Source organism: Carcharodon carcharias, chromosome 1 (genome assembly GCF_017639515.1).
Source record: "Carcharodon carcharias isolate sCarCar2 chromosome 1, sCarCar2.pri, whole genome shotgun sequence".
In the NCBI taxonomy this organism is placed as follows: Eukaryota; Metazoa; Chordata; class Chondrichthyes; order Lamniformes; family Lamnidae; genus Carcharodon; species Carcharodon carcharias.
This window is the reverse complement of record NC_054467.1, coordinates 161,985,806-162,004,495: the sequence shown is the minus strand read 5'-3', so window position 1 is coordinate 162,004,495 and position 18,690 is coordinate 161,985,806. Positions and strand designations below refer to the sequence as shown.

The window sequence follows — 18,690 nt, the reverse complement described above, 5'->3', positions numbered from 1 at the left end:
AGTTTCGTGTCCATTTTGTACAAAATTAATAAAGTGTATGGATTTTTTATTAACATGTCCCATCTCGTGTGACATTGTCACATGAGGGGGACATGTTAATTTTTTAATGTTTCTATTTTTAATGTTTTTGACACTGTCAGTATTCTCCCTGAGACAGGACTTTACCTCAGGGAGCAGTGTGCTCTTTCACGCGCGGGAAAGAGCACACTTTGACAGCTGGGGAATTTCCCCCTCCCCCAACCCCCGCACAGGAAGCGAAAAGCGCTTTCTGTCGGGGATGCCGCTGGGCGGGCCTTAATTGGCCCGCCCACTTAAAATGGTAGCAGGCCCTGTTTCAGTGGTGGAGGTCGGCTGCCTGCCTGCCGCCGAGCTGGTGGGGCCCGCATGCCGTTCGTGGGCAAAATTCTGCCCGATGAATTGCATAAGTAGTCACTTATTGCTGGAAGAGGCAGCATGCTCATTGTCAAAAGAATGTTTTCATTCTCTGGTTCTTTTTAAGTAACTGGGCGGAATAGAGCAAGACTCTACATGGTCTATTAATTTTCTACCTGAGAAATAAGACAGAATTCACAAAGCTCTTCACATGGTTTCATAGAGTCATTTATAGCACAGAAGGAAATCATTTGGTCCAATGAATCCATGCCAGCTCCCCACGGAGCAATGCCCTGCTTGTGGCCCTGCAAGATTATTTCCTTCATGTGCCCATCCAATTTCCTTTTGAAATCATTGACTGATTCCTTTTCCGCTACCCTTGTGAGCAGCAAGTTCTAGGCCATTACTACTCACAGTGTAAAATAGTTCTTCCTCACATTCTCCCACATCTCTTGCACAAAATCTTAAATCTGTGACCCTTAGTCCTTGTACCATATGCGTTTTTCCTTGTCTACCTTATCTATACAGACGTAATCTTAATCATAAACTTGTGATGATCATAATCATGGGCAAAAACTTGGAAAATGGAATACAATGTGGGAAAATGTGAGGGTATGCACTTTGGAAGGAAGAATAGAGGAGCTGAATATTATTTAAATGGAGAAAGACTGTAGAAAGCTGCAGCACAGGGATTTGAGGATCTCTATGCATGAATCTCAAAAAGCTAGCATACAAGTTCAGCAGGTAATAGTAAGGCAGATAGAATGCTGGCCTTTATTTCAAAGAAAATGGAGTATAAAAATAGGGAAGTCTTGCAAAGCCTGTACAAGGTACTAATTAGACCACACTTAGAATACTGTGAACAGTTTTGGTCCCCTTATCTGAGGAAAGATATACTGGCATGGTAGGCAGTCCAGAGGAGGTTCACTGGGTTGATCCTGGGTACGGAGGGATTTTCTTATGAGGAAAGGTTGAGTAGGTTGGGCCTGTACTCATTGGAGTTTAGAAGAATGAGAGGTGACCTTATTGAAATATATAAGATTCTTAGGAGGCTTGACAGGGTGGATGCTGAGAGGTTGTTTACCCTTGTGGGAAAGTCTAGGACCAGAGGACATAATCTCGGAGTAAGGGGGCACCCATTTAAAACAAAGATGAGCAATTTCTTCTCTCAGAGGCTGGTGAATCTGTGGAATTTTTTACTGCAGAGGGCTGTAGAGGCTGGGTCATTAAATATAATTTAATCAGTAAGGGAATCAAGGGCTATGGAGAAAAGGCAGGAAACTGGAGTTGAAGATTATCAGATTGGCCATGATCTCATTGAATGGCGGGGCAGACTCAATGGGCTGAATAGCCTACTTCTGCTCCTGCGTCTTATGGTTTAATGGTCTTGTACACCTCTTACCAAATCTCTCCTCAAACTCCTTTCCTCCAAGGAGAACAACCCCAGCCTTTCCAACCTGACCTTGCAATGAAAATCCTGCATCCCTGCAATATAAACCAAATCAAATTTTCTCTTGTTTTATTACCTTAACACACAAATTATGTCTCTCCTCTTAACACTTTAGCTGTAAAGGAGAACCTGTATCGGGAATCTGCGGGTATTTTAATAATGGCTTATTGTGGTAGAACACCAACAATATGGCAAAGTCAACCATAACGCAGAAGATTGCTCCCAGTTGCAGCTTGATAACTATATTTTCTGATTTTTTTTCTAACCATCTTTTTTCCCCAAGTGTTGGATGTGTTAACTTTTATGATTGTTTCTCATGACAGAATTCAGGAGAAAACTCACTCACTATGGCCTCACTTGTGGAAAAATCAAATAGATTATAAGAATCCCCTCTACAGACAAGACCACAGTCAGACTCAGGGAGTCCTGAGACCACATACTGCTCCATCTAACTTCAGGTTGGTATACCGGCTTTATATTAAATTAGATCAGACCTCATTATAATTTACAACATCTTCCTCATGGGAGAATTAGAAAGAAAGAACTTGGGTAGAATTTTGCCCTTGGCAGGCGGAGGAGGTTGGGAAGCTGACTGCTGCCCACGATTGGCACCGCACCCCGATTTCACGCTGGCAGGCCAATTAATGCCCGCCCAGCGTGAAACACGAGTGGCAGTACTAAGCTCTGCCTGTGCGGGGGTGGGGGGGCGAGGAGGGCGTGCGGGCCGAGTGTGACCTTCATGCATGCATGTGAATGAGCGCTGCGTAATCTCCCTGAGGAACAGAGCTGCCTCAAGGAGGTGAAGAGATATGAAGAAAAACAATTTAAAAAATAAACATGTAATAAAACATGTCCCCTCATGTGACTCTGTCAGGTGAGCAGGGACAGGTTATTCGTGAAAATTTAAAGTTTTTATTTTATTTTTATTTGCTGTTGGAAAGCTCATCCCACCGTGGATGCGGTTTCCAAAAGAATGCAAAGGCCGCTTGGCCTTTTCGCCTGTCCGGCGCGCGCCTGCCAATCAAGCTATTGCACGACTGTGTGTTGGTGTCAGCAAGCTCAGCCGATGTCAACGCGTGTCATTTCACACTCGAGTGGGTCAGGTGCGCTCCCGCCCACTGAGCGAAAATTTCTGCCCCTTGTTTTTATATAGTGCCATTTGTGTCATCAGGTTATTCCAAAGCGCTTTATAGCTAATGAATTACTTTCGAATTATAGTTTTATTTTGCAGGTAAATGTAGAAGTCAAATTCTGTAGAACATGGTCCCACATATAACGATGTGGTGAATGATCAGGCAATCTAATTCTGGTGGTGTTGAATGAGGAATAAATGTTGGCCAAGTAAAAAGAACATGTTTGCTCCTATGCAAACAATGTTATGGGATCTTTTACGTCCACCCTTGAGGGAAGTTTGGTCCTATGTCCAATCTCTCATTTGAAAAATCGCATCTCTTCTGCCCCCACAGGAGGCGTAGAAGAATGCCAGAGGGCCTGAAAATTAGGTGGGTTAGCAGTAGGACTGATACCCAATGCCTTCCCGCCTCCACTGGAAGTTCTGAATGACTGGTTAAACTGTGTGGGCTGCATATCAGCTGGAGCAGTGGGGGGAGTCCCTCAATCTGCACTAATCTGTGCATGATTGAGGGCATGGACATGAGGCTGGTCTCTGACAGCCACCCACTGCCCTTGCTGCCAACACCAATCGATCCCCACCTCACGAGACCCCCACCAACAGCACTTAACTTTTTCCCAGGTCTCTCTGCAACCCTGGGACTCAGGGATTTCTGGCAGCAGTCGCAGCCGCAGGCTCTTTCATGACACTGCCAAGTGCAGGAGCTGCTGGCCTGGCAGCTCTAGCCTGGCAGGACGTCGTATCCTGGAGCCCTCAGTCGGGAGGAAGGCCCACTGCTGAGGTTGGGGGAGCACCTCCATAGGATTGCATGTGACTGTTGCTGTGGCCTCTCATCCCCGCATCTCCATACTGGGATTATTAAGAGGAAGTAGCAATGGCCAACTGCTTAAGCCACTGCTTAACAATACATTTTTTCATCCACTTCATAAAATCAATAGAAAAATTATTCAAAACTGTGAACAAAGTTTTTATATCTGCTCTTGGTTTCATAATCATTAATTTTCCTACCTGATCCTAAAGTAACCTTTGAGCTAGGGTGAAAAATAGAACAGATGAATACCATGCAGGTTTTCCATAATTTAGGTTTTGCGCTCATGTGAAGCAAGTTATGTTTTTGTAGTGGCTTTTATGTAATAAATTTCCTCATGGGAGAGGACAGATATTAAGCATGAAAAATAAGAGTTGACTAAAACCATGTAGGATTTCAAAGTCAAGCAGGAAAAATGTTATAATTTAGCATAATTGTGCTATTTTATTGTACAGAATTATTGTTTCAACTCAGAAGTATTTTCTTCAAACCAAATTAATCTCTGTGTAACATGACTTCAAAGTACTAATATTTTCCCTCATTATTTCACAGATCAAATGTTTAGGTTTGACTCGATTAGTTACTGCCATTTAGAAATCCTAATTAAACGGCCTTGTTTCAAGTAGGTTTTGGAGGAGCATGTACAACCGGTTTGAAAAAGGCATGCATCCTCGGCAGCCTATTACAGAATTCTTGATGGCTGTGAAGGAGGAAACCCAGCAACTGGAAGAAGAACTTGAAGTGCTAGAGGAGGTAATTTGTCTTAACTGATAAGGCACCATTGCAGAGATTTACACTAAAGATAACAGAACTTGCAATTAAGGGAATGTGGCTAAATGTTTAGAGAAATGGTTGGCGGGCAGAAGGCAGTAGATAGGAGAAAAAAAATCTGACTGGAAAGGTATGGCATGTGATCTTCCAGAGGACTGCATGGGGCCATTTAAAAATTGAGGGAACAAAAATGAAATTTGCTGATGATACAAATTCTCTTGGGGGTTAGTGGCAAATTCTGACTAGATGGACACTGTTAGGCCAGCAGGATAGGTGGATGGTTTTCAAGTAAATAAAAGTGACAATGTATCTTGGAATTATATTGAATTTACACCACAGAAACAGGCCAGTTGGCCCAACTGGTCCATGCTTGTGTTTATACTTCACATTTTTTGTACCATAGTACTGAAGAAATTAATGAGACAGAAAGCCAGCTAATCCCCTGGCATACATCCTAGGGTTCTAAGAGGTGGCTGCAGTGATAGAATATGCACCGGTGGTACATAAACTTCTTCCTGCATTGCATCCATATTCTCGGATCAGTACTACAGACATTGACCTCCACTGCTGCTGCTTCTCACTGCCTCCTAAGCATACGCACCTATGGTCTCCTGCACCCTTGAATGTCTCTCCTTCTCACCATATCTTGTGCCAAAACTTCCTATGCATTATCATAAAATCTTTGTGCATGTTCAGCCATTCTTCAATACTTCACAGCACAGATTGAGTTCACAAGAGACTCCCACCACTTCTTGCAAATAGAAAGCCCATCCCCTTTTAGAGGTGCAAACTAACTTTAAATAGTATTAGCTACTGGTGATATCAGGCCTCTGCTGTTGCATCAGCCAAAGGGCAATGTTAACTGCTTGCAGAAATAATTTAAAACAGCAGAGAGCATGAATTTAATGTTGCCTGCAATGTTATCAGTGGGCACAGGTTAATCGTGAACTTCAATCCCCAATCCCATTTTTGGGAATTATCTAATTTAACCCCCTCTTTGTCATGGACTGAAATCTGAATGTATAAATTTGGATCTGACATGCCTGATCCAACCCTGGATTTGTCCCTTTGCATGTTAGTTAAACTTAACATAGAGGGTTTTCCTCAGAGCAAGGTCCAGTTCTGAAGAGGAGTCATATTCGACTCAGAATGTTAACCCTGTTTCTCTCTCTTTGCAGATGCAGCCAGACCTGCTGAGTATTTCCAGCCTTTTGGTTTTTAATTTCAGATTTCCAGCATCTGCAGTATTTTGATTTTATTTTAAAAACATTTGGCTGATATTCTTTAACCAATGTGTCTGCACCTCCAGGAAAGCATATTAAAAAAATGTAGTGCAACCTAACATTTATGTTAATCATTAGACCATTCACCTTAACTGATCATGAGATAGAGGCTATGAAAAAAGCCAAAATTGAAGCTAATTCAACTTGCTTTACCTCAAATTTTGAGTTTGCTGCTGGCATGATTGTGAATACACTTAAAAGTGCTGCTCTAACACTCTGCTCTGGCTCCAGGCCAACATCTTTAATGTGGTCTCCTTTACTGATGATATCAGATAGTGAAAGCAATTAATAACCTGGAAGTCATCTGACTCAACCATGTTAAGATCAATAATGTTAGAGGAATGTCCGTTTGCAGTCATAGTCTGCCAGCTTATTGTTAGGAAAGACATGGGTTGATTCAGGCTTCAAAGGATATCTCTATGAGAAGTTCTCACAAGGTTATTTAAATTTGTAAACTGATAGAAGAGGCAGATAGATGAACAATCAAGAAGACAGTTAGAAACTCATGTGGTACTAGTTTAAAGATTCATGGCTAATCAGAGAAGTGGTCCAAAAGTTGAAAGAGCAAAATTTAAAATTGCTCTTATTGATGTTCTCTTCTTTACATTTTTTGTGAAGAAGTTCTTTACTGTTATATGGTTTCAACAGGCTACAATCTGGTACTGCAGTTACTAGGTCATTATTCATTTATGAACCTAGCATGGTATTTGATCATTTTGACATTACTGGTCAACTTGACCTCACCCTAGCAGGGCCACAGAGTGATAATCAAAAGTGGCAGGTCTGGCTGACTTTTCATTAATGGCACTGAGAAACCTCTAGCATTCAGTAATCAGCACATTTAACTCTGGATAGCCTTGTTTATATAGCTCAACTGCTCACTTTCCCCTCTTCCACTCCCCTGGATTTTTTGATGTTTTTCTTTAGCTTGGAACTGGCTATCTGTCCCCTTTGCTCCATTCTCTCCTGGCAGCAACTTTCAAAAAAAAAAAATACCTGAACTCCACAGCTTCCAAATCAAAACTGCTGTTTCTCTTCTTCTGTGTGTGCGTCCGTGGGAGGCACCTGCCTCCTGGCCCCCTGTTGTTAGGCAACAGTTCAATTCTTCGACCCTTGTTCATTTAACTTAGTTGCAACAGCCATAAAAAACCTCATTAGATATGTAAGCACCCATTTAAAGTGAAACTAAAACCCCATTTGACCTTTCTTAACACACAGACACAGAAATAGAAATCAAACTTAAACTTTAAAGCTAAAACTCATTCCTACACATACCAATATAACTTACTTAAACTATCTCTATTTCCTAACATGCTGGCAAGGCCAGCATTTATTGTCCATCCCTAATTGCTCTTGAGCCAACACCTTGACAAATGAGTGACTTGCTAGACCGTTTCAAAGGGCAGTTAAGAGTCAACTACATTGCTATGTTTTTGGAGTCACATGTACTGTAGACCAGGTGAGGACATGGATTAAAAACAAAAAAACTGCGGATGCTGGAAATCCAAAACAAAAACAGAATTACCTGGAAAAACTCAGCAGGTCTGGCAGCATCGGCGGAGAAGAAAAGAGTTGACGTTTCGAGTCCTCATGGTCGAAGGGTCATGAGGACTCGAAACGTCAACTCTTTTCTTCTCCGCCGATGCTGCCAGACCTGCCGAGGACATGGATTTCCTTCCCTAAAGGAATTATTGAATCAGATGGAGTTTTACAATAATCTAGTTACAAGTTTTAATTCCAGATTTCTTTTATTAACTGAATTTAAGTCCATCTGGATTTGGATTTAAACTCATTTCCTTTGATTAATCATCTCGTACCATAACCACTATGCTACAATTTCCTCATGCCTTTTGCTTTTAACAGTTTTTGGTGTTTTACATTTGTGATGGAAATGGAACTCAACACTCCTTATGCTACCTGGGGAAGTGTGAAACAGGTCAGGATCAGCGTGAATGGCAGGGCAGTACGAACGCCTGAAGTGCACATCCTCTTCCATTTTGGAACTCCAGGAGATTTCCTGTATTTTTAAAAATTCATTCACGGGTTGTGGACTTTACAGGCTGGGCCAGCATTTATTGCCCATCCTTAGTTGCCTTTGAGAAGGTAATGGTGAGCTACCTTCTTGAATTGCTGCAGCCCATGTGGTGTAGGTAAGCCTACAGTACTGTTAGGAAGGGAGTTCTAGGATTTTGACCCAGCGACGATGAAGGAATGGCGATATATTTCCAAGTCAGCATGGTGAGTGACTTGGAGGGGAACTTGCAGGTGGTGGTGTTCCATCTATCTGCTGCCGTTGTCCTTCTAGACGGTAGTGGTCATGGGTTTGGAAGGTGCTGTCTAATGAGCCTTGGTGAATTCCTGCAGTGCATCTTGAAGATGGTGCACACTGTTGCTACTGTGCGTTGGTGGTGGAGGGAGTGAATGTTTGTGGATGTGGTGCCAATCAAGTGGGCTGCTTTATCCTGGATGGTGTCCAGCTTCTTCAGTGTTGTGGGAGCTGCACTTATCCAGGCAAGTGGGGACTATTCTATCACACTCCTGACTTGTGCCTTGTAGATGATGGACAGGCTTTGGGGAGTCAGGGGGTGAGTTACTCATCGCAGAATTCCTAGTCTCCGATCTGCTCTTGTAGCCACAGTTTTTATATGGCTAGTCCCGTTCAGTTTCTGGTCAATGGTAACCCCCGGGATGTTGATAGAGAACCATAACCATATGGATAACCATATGTGCAGGAAGTGTCATGGGCTGCAGCAGTTCAAACTCCAGATTTTGGAGCTTGAGCAGCAGCTGGCATCACTGTGGCACATCCACAAGGTTGAGAGCTCTTTGGATAGGATGTTTATAGATCTGCTCACCTTGCAGCTTAATATGCAGAGGGAGAGGGAACAGGTGGCCACCAGGTAGTCAAGAAGAAATAGGCTGCTAGTGTAGGAAACCCCAGACTGCATTTTACTCTCCAACCAGTATATTGAGGAAAGTGATGGTTTATCTGGGGAGTGCACCTAAAACCAGGTCCACAACTTAGCAGCTGGCCTAGCTCTATGAGGGGCACCAAAACAACTGTAAGAGTAATAGAGACTAGAGACTCCATAGTTAGGGGAACAGACAGGCATTTTTGTGGCCACAGACATGAATCTAGGATGCTATGTTGTCTCCCTGGTGCCAGGGCAATGATGTCAATGAACAACTGCAGAGTACCCTGGTGAGGTGGGAACACGGGATGGGGGGTTTGGTGAGTGAATGAACAGCCAGCAGTTGTGGTCCACATTGGCACCAATGACTTAGGTAGAAAGACAGGTTTGTTCGTGCTGTCAGAATTTAGGCAACTTGGTGGGGAAATAGACCATTATCTGAAAGGGAAAAAAGGGCTCTGGGGAAAAGACAGGGGAGTGGCACTAAATGAATTGCTCCTTTGGAGGGCCAGCACAGACACAAGGTGAATGGCCTCCTGTGCTGTAACCATTGTATGATTCTAACCAGGGAGTTGTCAATTGTCTCTGCCTCTCTCAGCTGGTTGTTGTTTTGCACAGGTTGTTGTTCACTATTCAGTGTGTAGGCTACAGCCAAAAGATTTCCCCATAAGACATTGTTTGCATTGTACGCTTTTTAAAATAAAATTGAGATGTGATAGAATGCTTGGTCAGCAAGTGGCATTCAGGCAGTTCAATTCACAAATATTTCAAGATGTGTCCTTCTGGTATTAATAGTTGTCTTTTATTTGCTTTTCAAAATGGACAATGGTAGAATCACCCGTGATCTTGGCATCTACCTGTACCCTCTTTACATCTGTGGTCTCTATCTCTTGACAGGACCACACCTGGCCACTTCCTGAAGCTCTCACCACACTATTTTCTTACAGCTTCACTTCCTTCTCTGTCCTTATCACTTTCTTATTCCTGGAAAAATAAACTCTCCCTCAAATTACTTTTGACAATACTCTCAACTCTCCCCAGACCATCCTCACTAAACCACTATCTTTTGTCTTTCGTTCAGTAAGATACTTCTCTAGTTATCCATTTGCTCAACCACTACATCACTTCCATCTCAACAAACCCTTCACTGCCCAACATCTTGGTCATCTCCCTAGGTACATAAGAACTAGGAGCAGGAGTAGGCAATTCAGCGTCTCGAGCCTGCCCAGCCAATCATTACGATCATTTCGGCCTCAACTCCAATTTCCTGCCCTCTCCCCATAATCTTTCAACCCATTACTAATTAAAAATCTGTCTATCTCCTCCTTAAATTTATTCAGTGTCCCGGCATCCACTGCACTCTGGGGTAGTGAATCCCACAGATTCACGACCCTTTGAGAAAAGTAATTCCTCCTCATCTCTGATTTAAATCTACCACCCGTTAGCCTAAAACTATGGCCTCTCGTTCTAGAATGCCCCAGAAGTGGAAAATTCGCTCCACGTCTACTTTGCCTATCCCCTTTAGCATCTTATATACCTCAATTAGATCTCCTCTCATCCTTCTAAACTCTAGTGAGTATAGGCCTAAACTGCTCAATTTCTCCTCATAAGACAAGCCCCACATCTCTGGAATCAATCTAGTGAACTTCCTCTGAACTGCCTCTAGTGCAACTACATCCTTCCTCAATTAAGGGGACCAAAACTGTGCACAGTACTCCAGGTGCAGTCTCACCAATGCCTTGTACAGTTGCAACAACACCTCCATATTTTTATACTCTATTCCTTTAGCAATAAATGCCAAAAATCCTTTTGCCTTCCTTATTACCTGCTGTACCTGCATACTAGCTTTCAGCGATTCATGCACAAGGACACCCAGATCCCTCTGCACTGAAGCATTCTGAAGTTTCTCTCCATTTAAATAATGTCACCTTTTTATTCTTCCAACCAAAATGGATAACCTCACTCTTACCCACGTTAAACTCCATCTGCCAAATTTTGGCGCATTCACCTAACCTGGCCATATCCATTTGTAAATTTCTTATTTCTTCATTGCAACTTACTTTCCCACCTATTTTGGTGTCATCTGCAAATTTAGCTATAATACCTTCTATCCCTGAATCCAAGTCATTAATATAGATTGTAAATAGTTGGGGCCCAAGGACCGAACTCTGTGGCACCCCACTAGTTACAGCTTGCCATCCAGAAAAAAACCCATTTATCCCGACTCTCTGCTTTCTGTTGGTTAGCCAATCCTCAATCCAAGCTAATATGTTACCCCCAACTTTGTGTGATCGTATCTTGTGTATTAATCTTATGTGCAGCACCTTTATCAAAGGCCTTCTGGAAGTCCAGATATACTACATCTACAGGATCCCCATTATCCACTTTGCTTGTCACATTTTCAAAGAACTCTAGCAAATTAATCAAACATGATTTAATCTTCATAAAACCATGCTGACTCTGATGGATTGCATTTTGACTTTCCAAATGCCCCATTAATACTTCTTCAATAATGGATTTCAACAATTTCCCAACGACCGGTGTTAAACTAACTGGTCTATAGTTTCCTACTTTCTGCCTCCCCCGCTTTTTGAATAAGACCATTTTATTAGCATTTTTCCAAGCCACTGGAACCTTTCCAGAATCCAGGGAATTTTGGAATATTATGGCCAATGCATCCACCATATCTGCTGCCACTTCCATTAAGACCCTGGGATGTAGGCCATCAGATCCTGGGGATTTGTCACCCTTTAATCCCAATAGTTTGCTCAGTACTTTTTCTTTAGTGATGGTGATTGTTCTAAGTTCCTCCTCTACATCCTCTGCACTACCTGTTACTATTGGGGTGATACTAGTGTCCTCCACCGTGAAAACTGAGGCAAAATATTGAGTAAGCGTCTCTGCCATTTCTGCGTTCCCCACTATTAACTCCCCAGTCTCATCCGCCAAGGGACTAACATTCACTTTAGCTACTCTCTTTCCTTTTATATACTTGTAGAAGCTTTTGCTATCAGTTTTTACATTTTGCGCTAGTTTTCTTTCATACTTTACCTTTGCTCTTTTTATTTTTTTTTTAGTAACCCCTTTGTTGATCTTTAAAATTTTCCCATTGACCTTTGCAATTTGGTATGCCTTAGTTTTTACCCTTGTTATCTTTAACTTCCTTGCTTAGCCATGGATGCTTTTCCCCCCTCTTACCATCTTTCTTCCTCTTTGGGATATATTTTACTTGGGAGGAATTGAATACCTCCTTAAGTATCTGCTACTTCATCAACTGTCCTACTTTGTAGTTTTCCTGTCCGGTCCACTAGGGCCAAATCTGTCCTCATACCTACGTAGTTACCTTTGTTTAACTCCAGAACACTAGTATGGGATTGCCCATCTCTGCAACTTGTGTTTATACAGCACCTTTAAAGTAGGAACATGTCCCAAGTGTTTTGTCTATTGTAATTAGAACACATTGCTGAAAAAAGAGACGTGGAAGCTTTTCATCTTGCAATCCTCAGGACACTTTGCAAGAATACCAATATAAGTGGAAAAGAACAATTTATACTGTATATGAAGAGAGTGCTGATTGGTTGGCAAGTGGCATTGCCATGGAGAATGAACCAGTGATGGTGACTGACAGTTAACTGCCAAGCATTGCTTGAAACTTAAACCAGGCAGCTTGACTCTGGTCTAGACATTGCCCTGAAGAATGAATCTGCAAATGGCTATCCCTTATTTTGTTTAGTTGAAACAGGTGCAATATGTGTACATGTTCTTTCTGTCTGCAAAGAACAGGGCCCTGTGTATTAATATACGTAGCTTCCAGTACACACAAATGCTCCACACTGTGAGCCCGACTGACAATCTTAAATTGTCTGCGTAATTCTTACACACTGAGGGTTGTTTAGAAAATGTTGTCCAATTGTGGAATCACATCTAATGTTGCACACTGTGTTTTGAGTTTTACCAGCATGGGCTGGTTGGGTATGATATATACCTTGCCTGTTGCAAACAGCGGCTGGGATATGCTATTTGATACGATCCGCTAGTCTTTGGAACATATAGCCTACATGCCTAGCATCATGCTGGCACTGAAATTCATATACCATGTTACCCATTTGTGTGATAGACAGAATGTCTTTTTGGCTTTACAACAGTACCCTATTAGTGGCAAATACCACTTGTTTAGCCACAGCATAGTAGCAACGTTAAACAGCTAGCTTCATCTGTTGCTTTTAGTTTTGAGATTCCTTGCCCTTCCAGGGTAATCTGAGGTAGACTCTGCACTTTTCAGGGCCACAAGTGACTGCCTTAGGCCCACCATTCATGAGTTTGCATGATATACAGTGTGAATTGATCTAATCAGGATATCCATTATCCTACAGAATGTCTTTGATGCGACCTTTTTCAGCATCAAGCTTGCATGGTGAGCAAATGGCTCGGGCCCTATTTACAAGGTTACTGATAAGACCAAAATGACAGCGTGTGGAACTGTAAGAATCACAACACGTACATTGACCAGTGAAGGTAGGCTTCTGGTAGGCTGTGTTAGAGCACCCCCCGGGCAGATTTCTCAACTAGTACGTCAAGAAAGGGGAGTTCATTTGACTCAAAAACAAAAAAAGCTGTTAAAAGCTTTTTCCAGCTATTTTTGTTTTTGTTTCAGATTTCCAGCATCCGCAGTATTTAGCTTTTATCTTAGAGTTCATTTCACTGTTCCATTTCAAAGGTAAATTTGAGTGCAGGATGGAGCCCATTAAAACATGTAAGGAAATTGTTACATGCATCTGCGGATTTAAATATAGCAAAAATATCATCCACATACCAGAAATATACGAGGGGTAGGAGGTTAGATCTCATTCCATCGAAGGCACATTTTTCATGGAACCCAACAAAGATGTTTGTGAGAATTGGGCCTAGAGGGGATCTCGTGGCAACAATTTGGGCATACATGGTATCAATAAAAGCTGACCTCAACTGCGCAAGTTGCTAAGTTCAATGAACACTGATTCATGCAATGGCTGCAGCACAAATATCTATGGCTTCCTTAAGTGGAACATTGGTGAATAGGCTAGCAATGTCAAATGAGCAATTTGAGCAACAGGTAAAGCTAGCTGTTTTACACTGCTAGCCAGTAGCAACTCGAGTCGTATTTGCCACTAACAGGATGCTGCCGTCAAAAAGACATTCTGCCTATCTCAAATGAGTAATGTGGTATGTGAATTTCAGTGCCAGTGTGATGCTAGGTATGTAGGCCGTACATTCCCAAAGACTGGCGGGTCATATCAAACAGCATGTGCCAACCGCTGTTCGCAAGGTACAGACCATACCCAACCAGCCCATGCTTGCAAAACTCAAAGCAGTGTCCAACATTAGAGATGATTCCGCAATTAGAGAGTAGACAACAATTGCGAAATAATCGTCAGCGTGTAAGAATTACGCTGACAACCAATTTAAGATGGTCAGTCAGGTTCAGTGTGCCACGTTTGCATTTACTGTAAACTGTATTAGCTATAATAATACACAGGGCCCTGTTCTTTACAGACAGAAAGAACATGTACATACATTGCACCAGTTTCAGCTAAACAAAATAAGCGATAGCCATTTGCTAACTCATTCCTCAGGGCAATGCCTTGACCAATCAGGGTCAAGATGCCTGGTTTAAGTTTCAAACAATGCTTGACAGTTAACTGTCAGTCAGTATCACTGGTGCATTCTCCATGAAAATGCCTCTACCACACAGAGTTCACTTGCCAACCAATCAGCGCACTCTTCATAAAGTATAAATTGCTGTTTTCCCCTTATATTGGTATTCTTGGGAAGTGTCCTGAAGAGTGCAAGATGAAAAGCTTCGACATGTCTTTTTTCAGCAATACTCGAGATCTGTACTACCAAATGACGATTAGACAATAATTGACAGTGAATCAAATAAGGTATTAGGAAGGATGGTCAAAAGCTTGATAAAGAGGTAGGTACCAAGGTAGATCCCAAACTCTACAATTCCATTTCCAAATCTCTGTTCCTTTAAGATGCTGCCCACCAAGCTTTGGTTATCTCACCTAACATCTTTGTTGGCTCAGTGTCAGATTTGTTTGACTAATGCTCCTGGGAAACACCTGTTTACAGAAAACTGAATGGAATTGTTTGCAAAGAAACAGCTTTTGTGATGGGGGCCTAAATACAATGCCTTCAGTCTTACCATGTTTAACTGGAGGATTTTGTTAGATATCTAACAATGTAGTGGTGGAGTTAAGAGAGGTGGGTAGTGAGGTAGAGATGAATGCTGGTATACATGTAAAACCTGACATCATGTCTTTGGATAATGTTGACAAAGGGTAGCATGGAGATGAGAAATGGGGGGGGGGTGGTGTCAAGGATGGATGCTTGGGGGATTCTGGAAGTAAGAATGTGAGGATGAGAAGATATGTCATTGCAGGAGTTTCAGGCAATGACTGAGCTGTAGAGAAGGATGAAGAGGGATAGTTCACTTGTTAGATAGGCTATCGTATTACTGATTGGAGAGATTCAAACATGAGGAGTTGTGGGGAAGGAGGACATGGATTTGGGAGACATTGTATTGAACTATTGAGGTCTGAAATGGGACACAGGTCCAAAGTTTGCAAGGAGATAGAGGATTCAAGGGAATAGTATCATAGTGGTTATGGTACTGCACTAATGATTAGTTTGAATCTCATCATGGTAACAGGGGAATTTAAATTTAATTAATGAAATAAATCTGGAATAAACAGCTAGTATCAGTAGGAATGGAGACCATGTAATTATTGGATTGTTGTAAAAAGCTATCTGGTTCACTACTGTCTTAGGTGCAGAAATCAGTCATCCTTAGATCAAAGGTTTTCAGGGATAGATGGGAATGTAGAACTTGAAACACATACAGATCAGCCATGATCTTATTGATTGGTGGAACAAGCTCGAGGCACCAAATGGCCTATTTCTGCTCCTAGTTTGTATGCATAGGAGCCAGAAGGGAGTTGGGTGGTCAGCACTTCAGTGGGAATGGGTATCATGGACAAAATTAACTAGGAGTAAGGAAAAGATGATAGAACTAGAGAAAGATGCAGAGAAGGACTGGTTTTAACAAAATAAGGGCCTGGCAAGAACTCTCAGCAAGCATGAATACATAATGGGAACATACAGGTGTGTTTCCATGATTTTCTATTAATAAACATTAAGTAAAACTGTCTCCAGTATTTCTATCATTCTAATTCTTTTGCTTTCATTTGAACAGCTACTTGATATCCAATTTAAGCAAAATCTCTCTTGACATGCTACTTTGATTATTTTAAACAGAAGTTAGCAAGACTGGATCAATCTCATGTGAGGAACAGAAAAGAGGAAATCAAACTGCTTCACAAACTGGAAATCTCCACTTCTGATCAATGTTTAGCCAACACCCCTCAGGATTACACCGACAGTGGGAAACCATTCACTTCTTATAGCCCTTCACAGGCAGATGAAGATTCAGAAACTACAATTCTGATACATGGCATGAAGCATTCAGACACTGATCTTTCTGGCAATAGTGACCAGGAGTCAGGTGTTGCTGATTTGAGCTGCAGATCACCAAGTGGTGGAGACTTCCTGTCTAGTGAAGATAGCAGCAAAAATCTGTCAGAATACCCAGAGGAAGTTGCCTTTGCTATTGCATGAGAATTTAGTGATGCCTGGTTAAAAAGGACCACAAATTCATACATTATGAGAGCAGAAGATCCATTTTATATTATACACTAGTAAATAAGGCAGATTGTAAGTTTTTGGTATCGTTATAATTTATAAATCAAATTCCATCTCAGATCTTAAACATATAGAGCTCAGTTATTTCTGAGGGAGAAACAATTGGAAAAGTTATTTTTGGTTAAAAGGGAAGAAACTTCAGATTGACTACTTTAGTTTTCTTTCCTGCTGGAGGACTCTAGTGAGGTCAATGACAGAAGTATCCTTTACCAGGTCTGTTACAACCAGCAGGGGGCAGTCTGGGAACTGGCCAACCTTAGGAAGTCAAGCAATTTATTCAGCATGTGACTAATTTCCTGAACTCGAGCAGTTCTAAAGTTGTAACTGATGTCAGAGTGAACCAGTAGATAGAAGGATTCGTACTGAGAGTCTACGTGCTGGCAAGAGAATTGAAATTTTTAAAAAGTGAACAGCTAGAATTTTGTTTTAATTGTAACTGGACCAATAGCATCTCAGTGAGTATATCCCTAGATTTTCCATGCTGTGAAATTAATTAAATGAAGTGAACACAAAAGATGTACTTGTATAGCTGTAAACATTAAGTTATTCTAAGTATGGCATTTACATATTTGGCTTTTTATATGAAATAGTTTCCTCGTCAAATTGAATGATTTCTTACACATCACCATACAACTTCTGAAAAGAAAAAAATTCAGGTAAATGGCAAAATGTGAACATGTAATGAGCCAAAAACACAGAAGTACCTCTAATGTACCCTCCCTTCAAAAAATACGAGCTGATTAATTTATTTGACTTCGTAGCCTATGCCTTTCAATCAAGGTTAAAAAATGTTGAAATTGCAATTAATGCCATTGCTTTGGTGTAACAGTATTTTTCACCCCATTCCAATTATTTAATAAAAGACTATTCATCCTCAGTCTTGTGTCCTCACAAAGGCCAAGCAAAGATAAAAGTTGTCTAAACAATCATGGATGAAACATACTGTGACAAAATGGGCAAGTATGCCAACATATTTTGCTACTGGATTTTGTTTAAAAATGGATTACTTTGAAATTTAAAATGTCCAAAAATTGCTCATTTATTCTCAACTTCAGCCAACAGATACTCACGTATGTTTTAGTAGTTACTCAAAAGCAGAATTTTTTTTTGCAATGTCCATTGTGTAAATGCACCCAGTTTCAACACTGAACACTGCTCTCTACCTTTTATATCTGCAATCTTTGAATGCATGAGTCAATGTCCCACATTAGAAAACTCAACATGTGCAAACCATTACACGTTGAAGTTGAGATTTTATTCCTTCTTTTATGAAAAGAATAGTACGCTGGTAAATATATTTGCTACTTATAGTTTGAAAATCCTGTTATATATCTTAACATTCTGTAAATAGAAAAATCTGTCACATTATTGTAACATCATTGTATGCTTAATGTACTAATTAAATACAAAAATGTGAAGTAGGTTGTGGCAATTCCATAATTCAAGCAAAATGAATTTTTAAAAAAGTATAGATTTACTTTATAAAACATCTGAAGTCATGCGTCACTGCACTTTCACCTTGACCTTCTGAAATAAGTTATACAAATTACCTCAGCATGACATTTAGATTGCTTATTGTAATGTACTTATGAAATGCCACGATGTTATTCTTAAACTGAAAACTTCAGCTCAATAAATTTCACCAATGATCAAACTGTTTGAAAACATTTTATGAATAGTAAAGCAACAGTGCAATTATCAGTACTATTTACATGTTAGTGCCATATTTAACACAGGAACTCAAACTACAGTTGCTTACAAATTTAACAATATTTACCAAGAATATTGAAATCTAACATACAGGAACAAATTTAGGTAAATTTTGGTTATTTTGAACTGCATTTTAATACTGGAAATTGTGATTTTACAAAAACATCACCATTTCAAAAAAGTCATGCTGTATAACATTTCTTAAATGTGTTGACACATCTGTAATTTTCATTTTGCAGTTTGAATGCATTCCATCTTGTCCAGAGCAAAAATTTCAATTCATGCCAACTTAAAAGCTGAGAGAGAAAAGATAGCATTATTAATAACAGCATGTTCTAAGACTGAGTGATTTTATCTGCAAAGAATAGTTCTAAAATTATTTAAAGACTGCAAAACTAAAAACCAGAGAGGTTGCGCACTTTATTAAACTGAGAAAAATATACACAAACTACTGTAACCAGTGAACAAACCGCAGACTTGCCCTTTACCTATTTATCTTCTAACCTTAT

At 40.8% G+C, this 18,690-nt stretch overlaps 2 protein-coding genes across 3 annotated transcripts in view; one reads left to right on the top strand and one right to left on the bottom strand.

Moving 5' to 3' along the window:
* mtmr7b (myotubularin related protein 7b) overlaps window positions 1-18,121 on the top strand; it is a 129,563-nt gene extending 111,442 nt beyond the window's left edge. The window contains exons 12-14 of the mRNA XM_041188124.1: window positions 2,146-2,280; window positions 4,389-4,515; window positions 16,028-18,121. Of these exons, the coding sequence (XP_041044058.1) occupies window positions 2,146-2,280; window positions 4,389-4,515; window positions 16,028-16,387 (622 nt within the window). The 3' untranslated portion in view covers window positions 16,388-18,121. The remainder of the gene's footprint in view (window positions 1-2,145; window positions 2,281-4,388; window positions 4,516-16,027) is intronic.
* A 5-nt stretch (window positions 18,122-18,126) lies between these two features.
* Window positions 18,127-18,690, bottom strand: part of vps37a (VPS37A subunit of ESCRT-I) — a 36,863-nt gene continuing 36,299 nt past the window's right edge. For both annotated transcript variants that reach the window (XM_041188144.1, XM_041188136.1), the window contains exon 12: window positions 18,127-18,477. The gene's annotated coding sequence lies outside the window, so the exon portion shown is untranslated. The remainder of the gene's footprint in view (window positions 18,478-18,690) is intronic.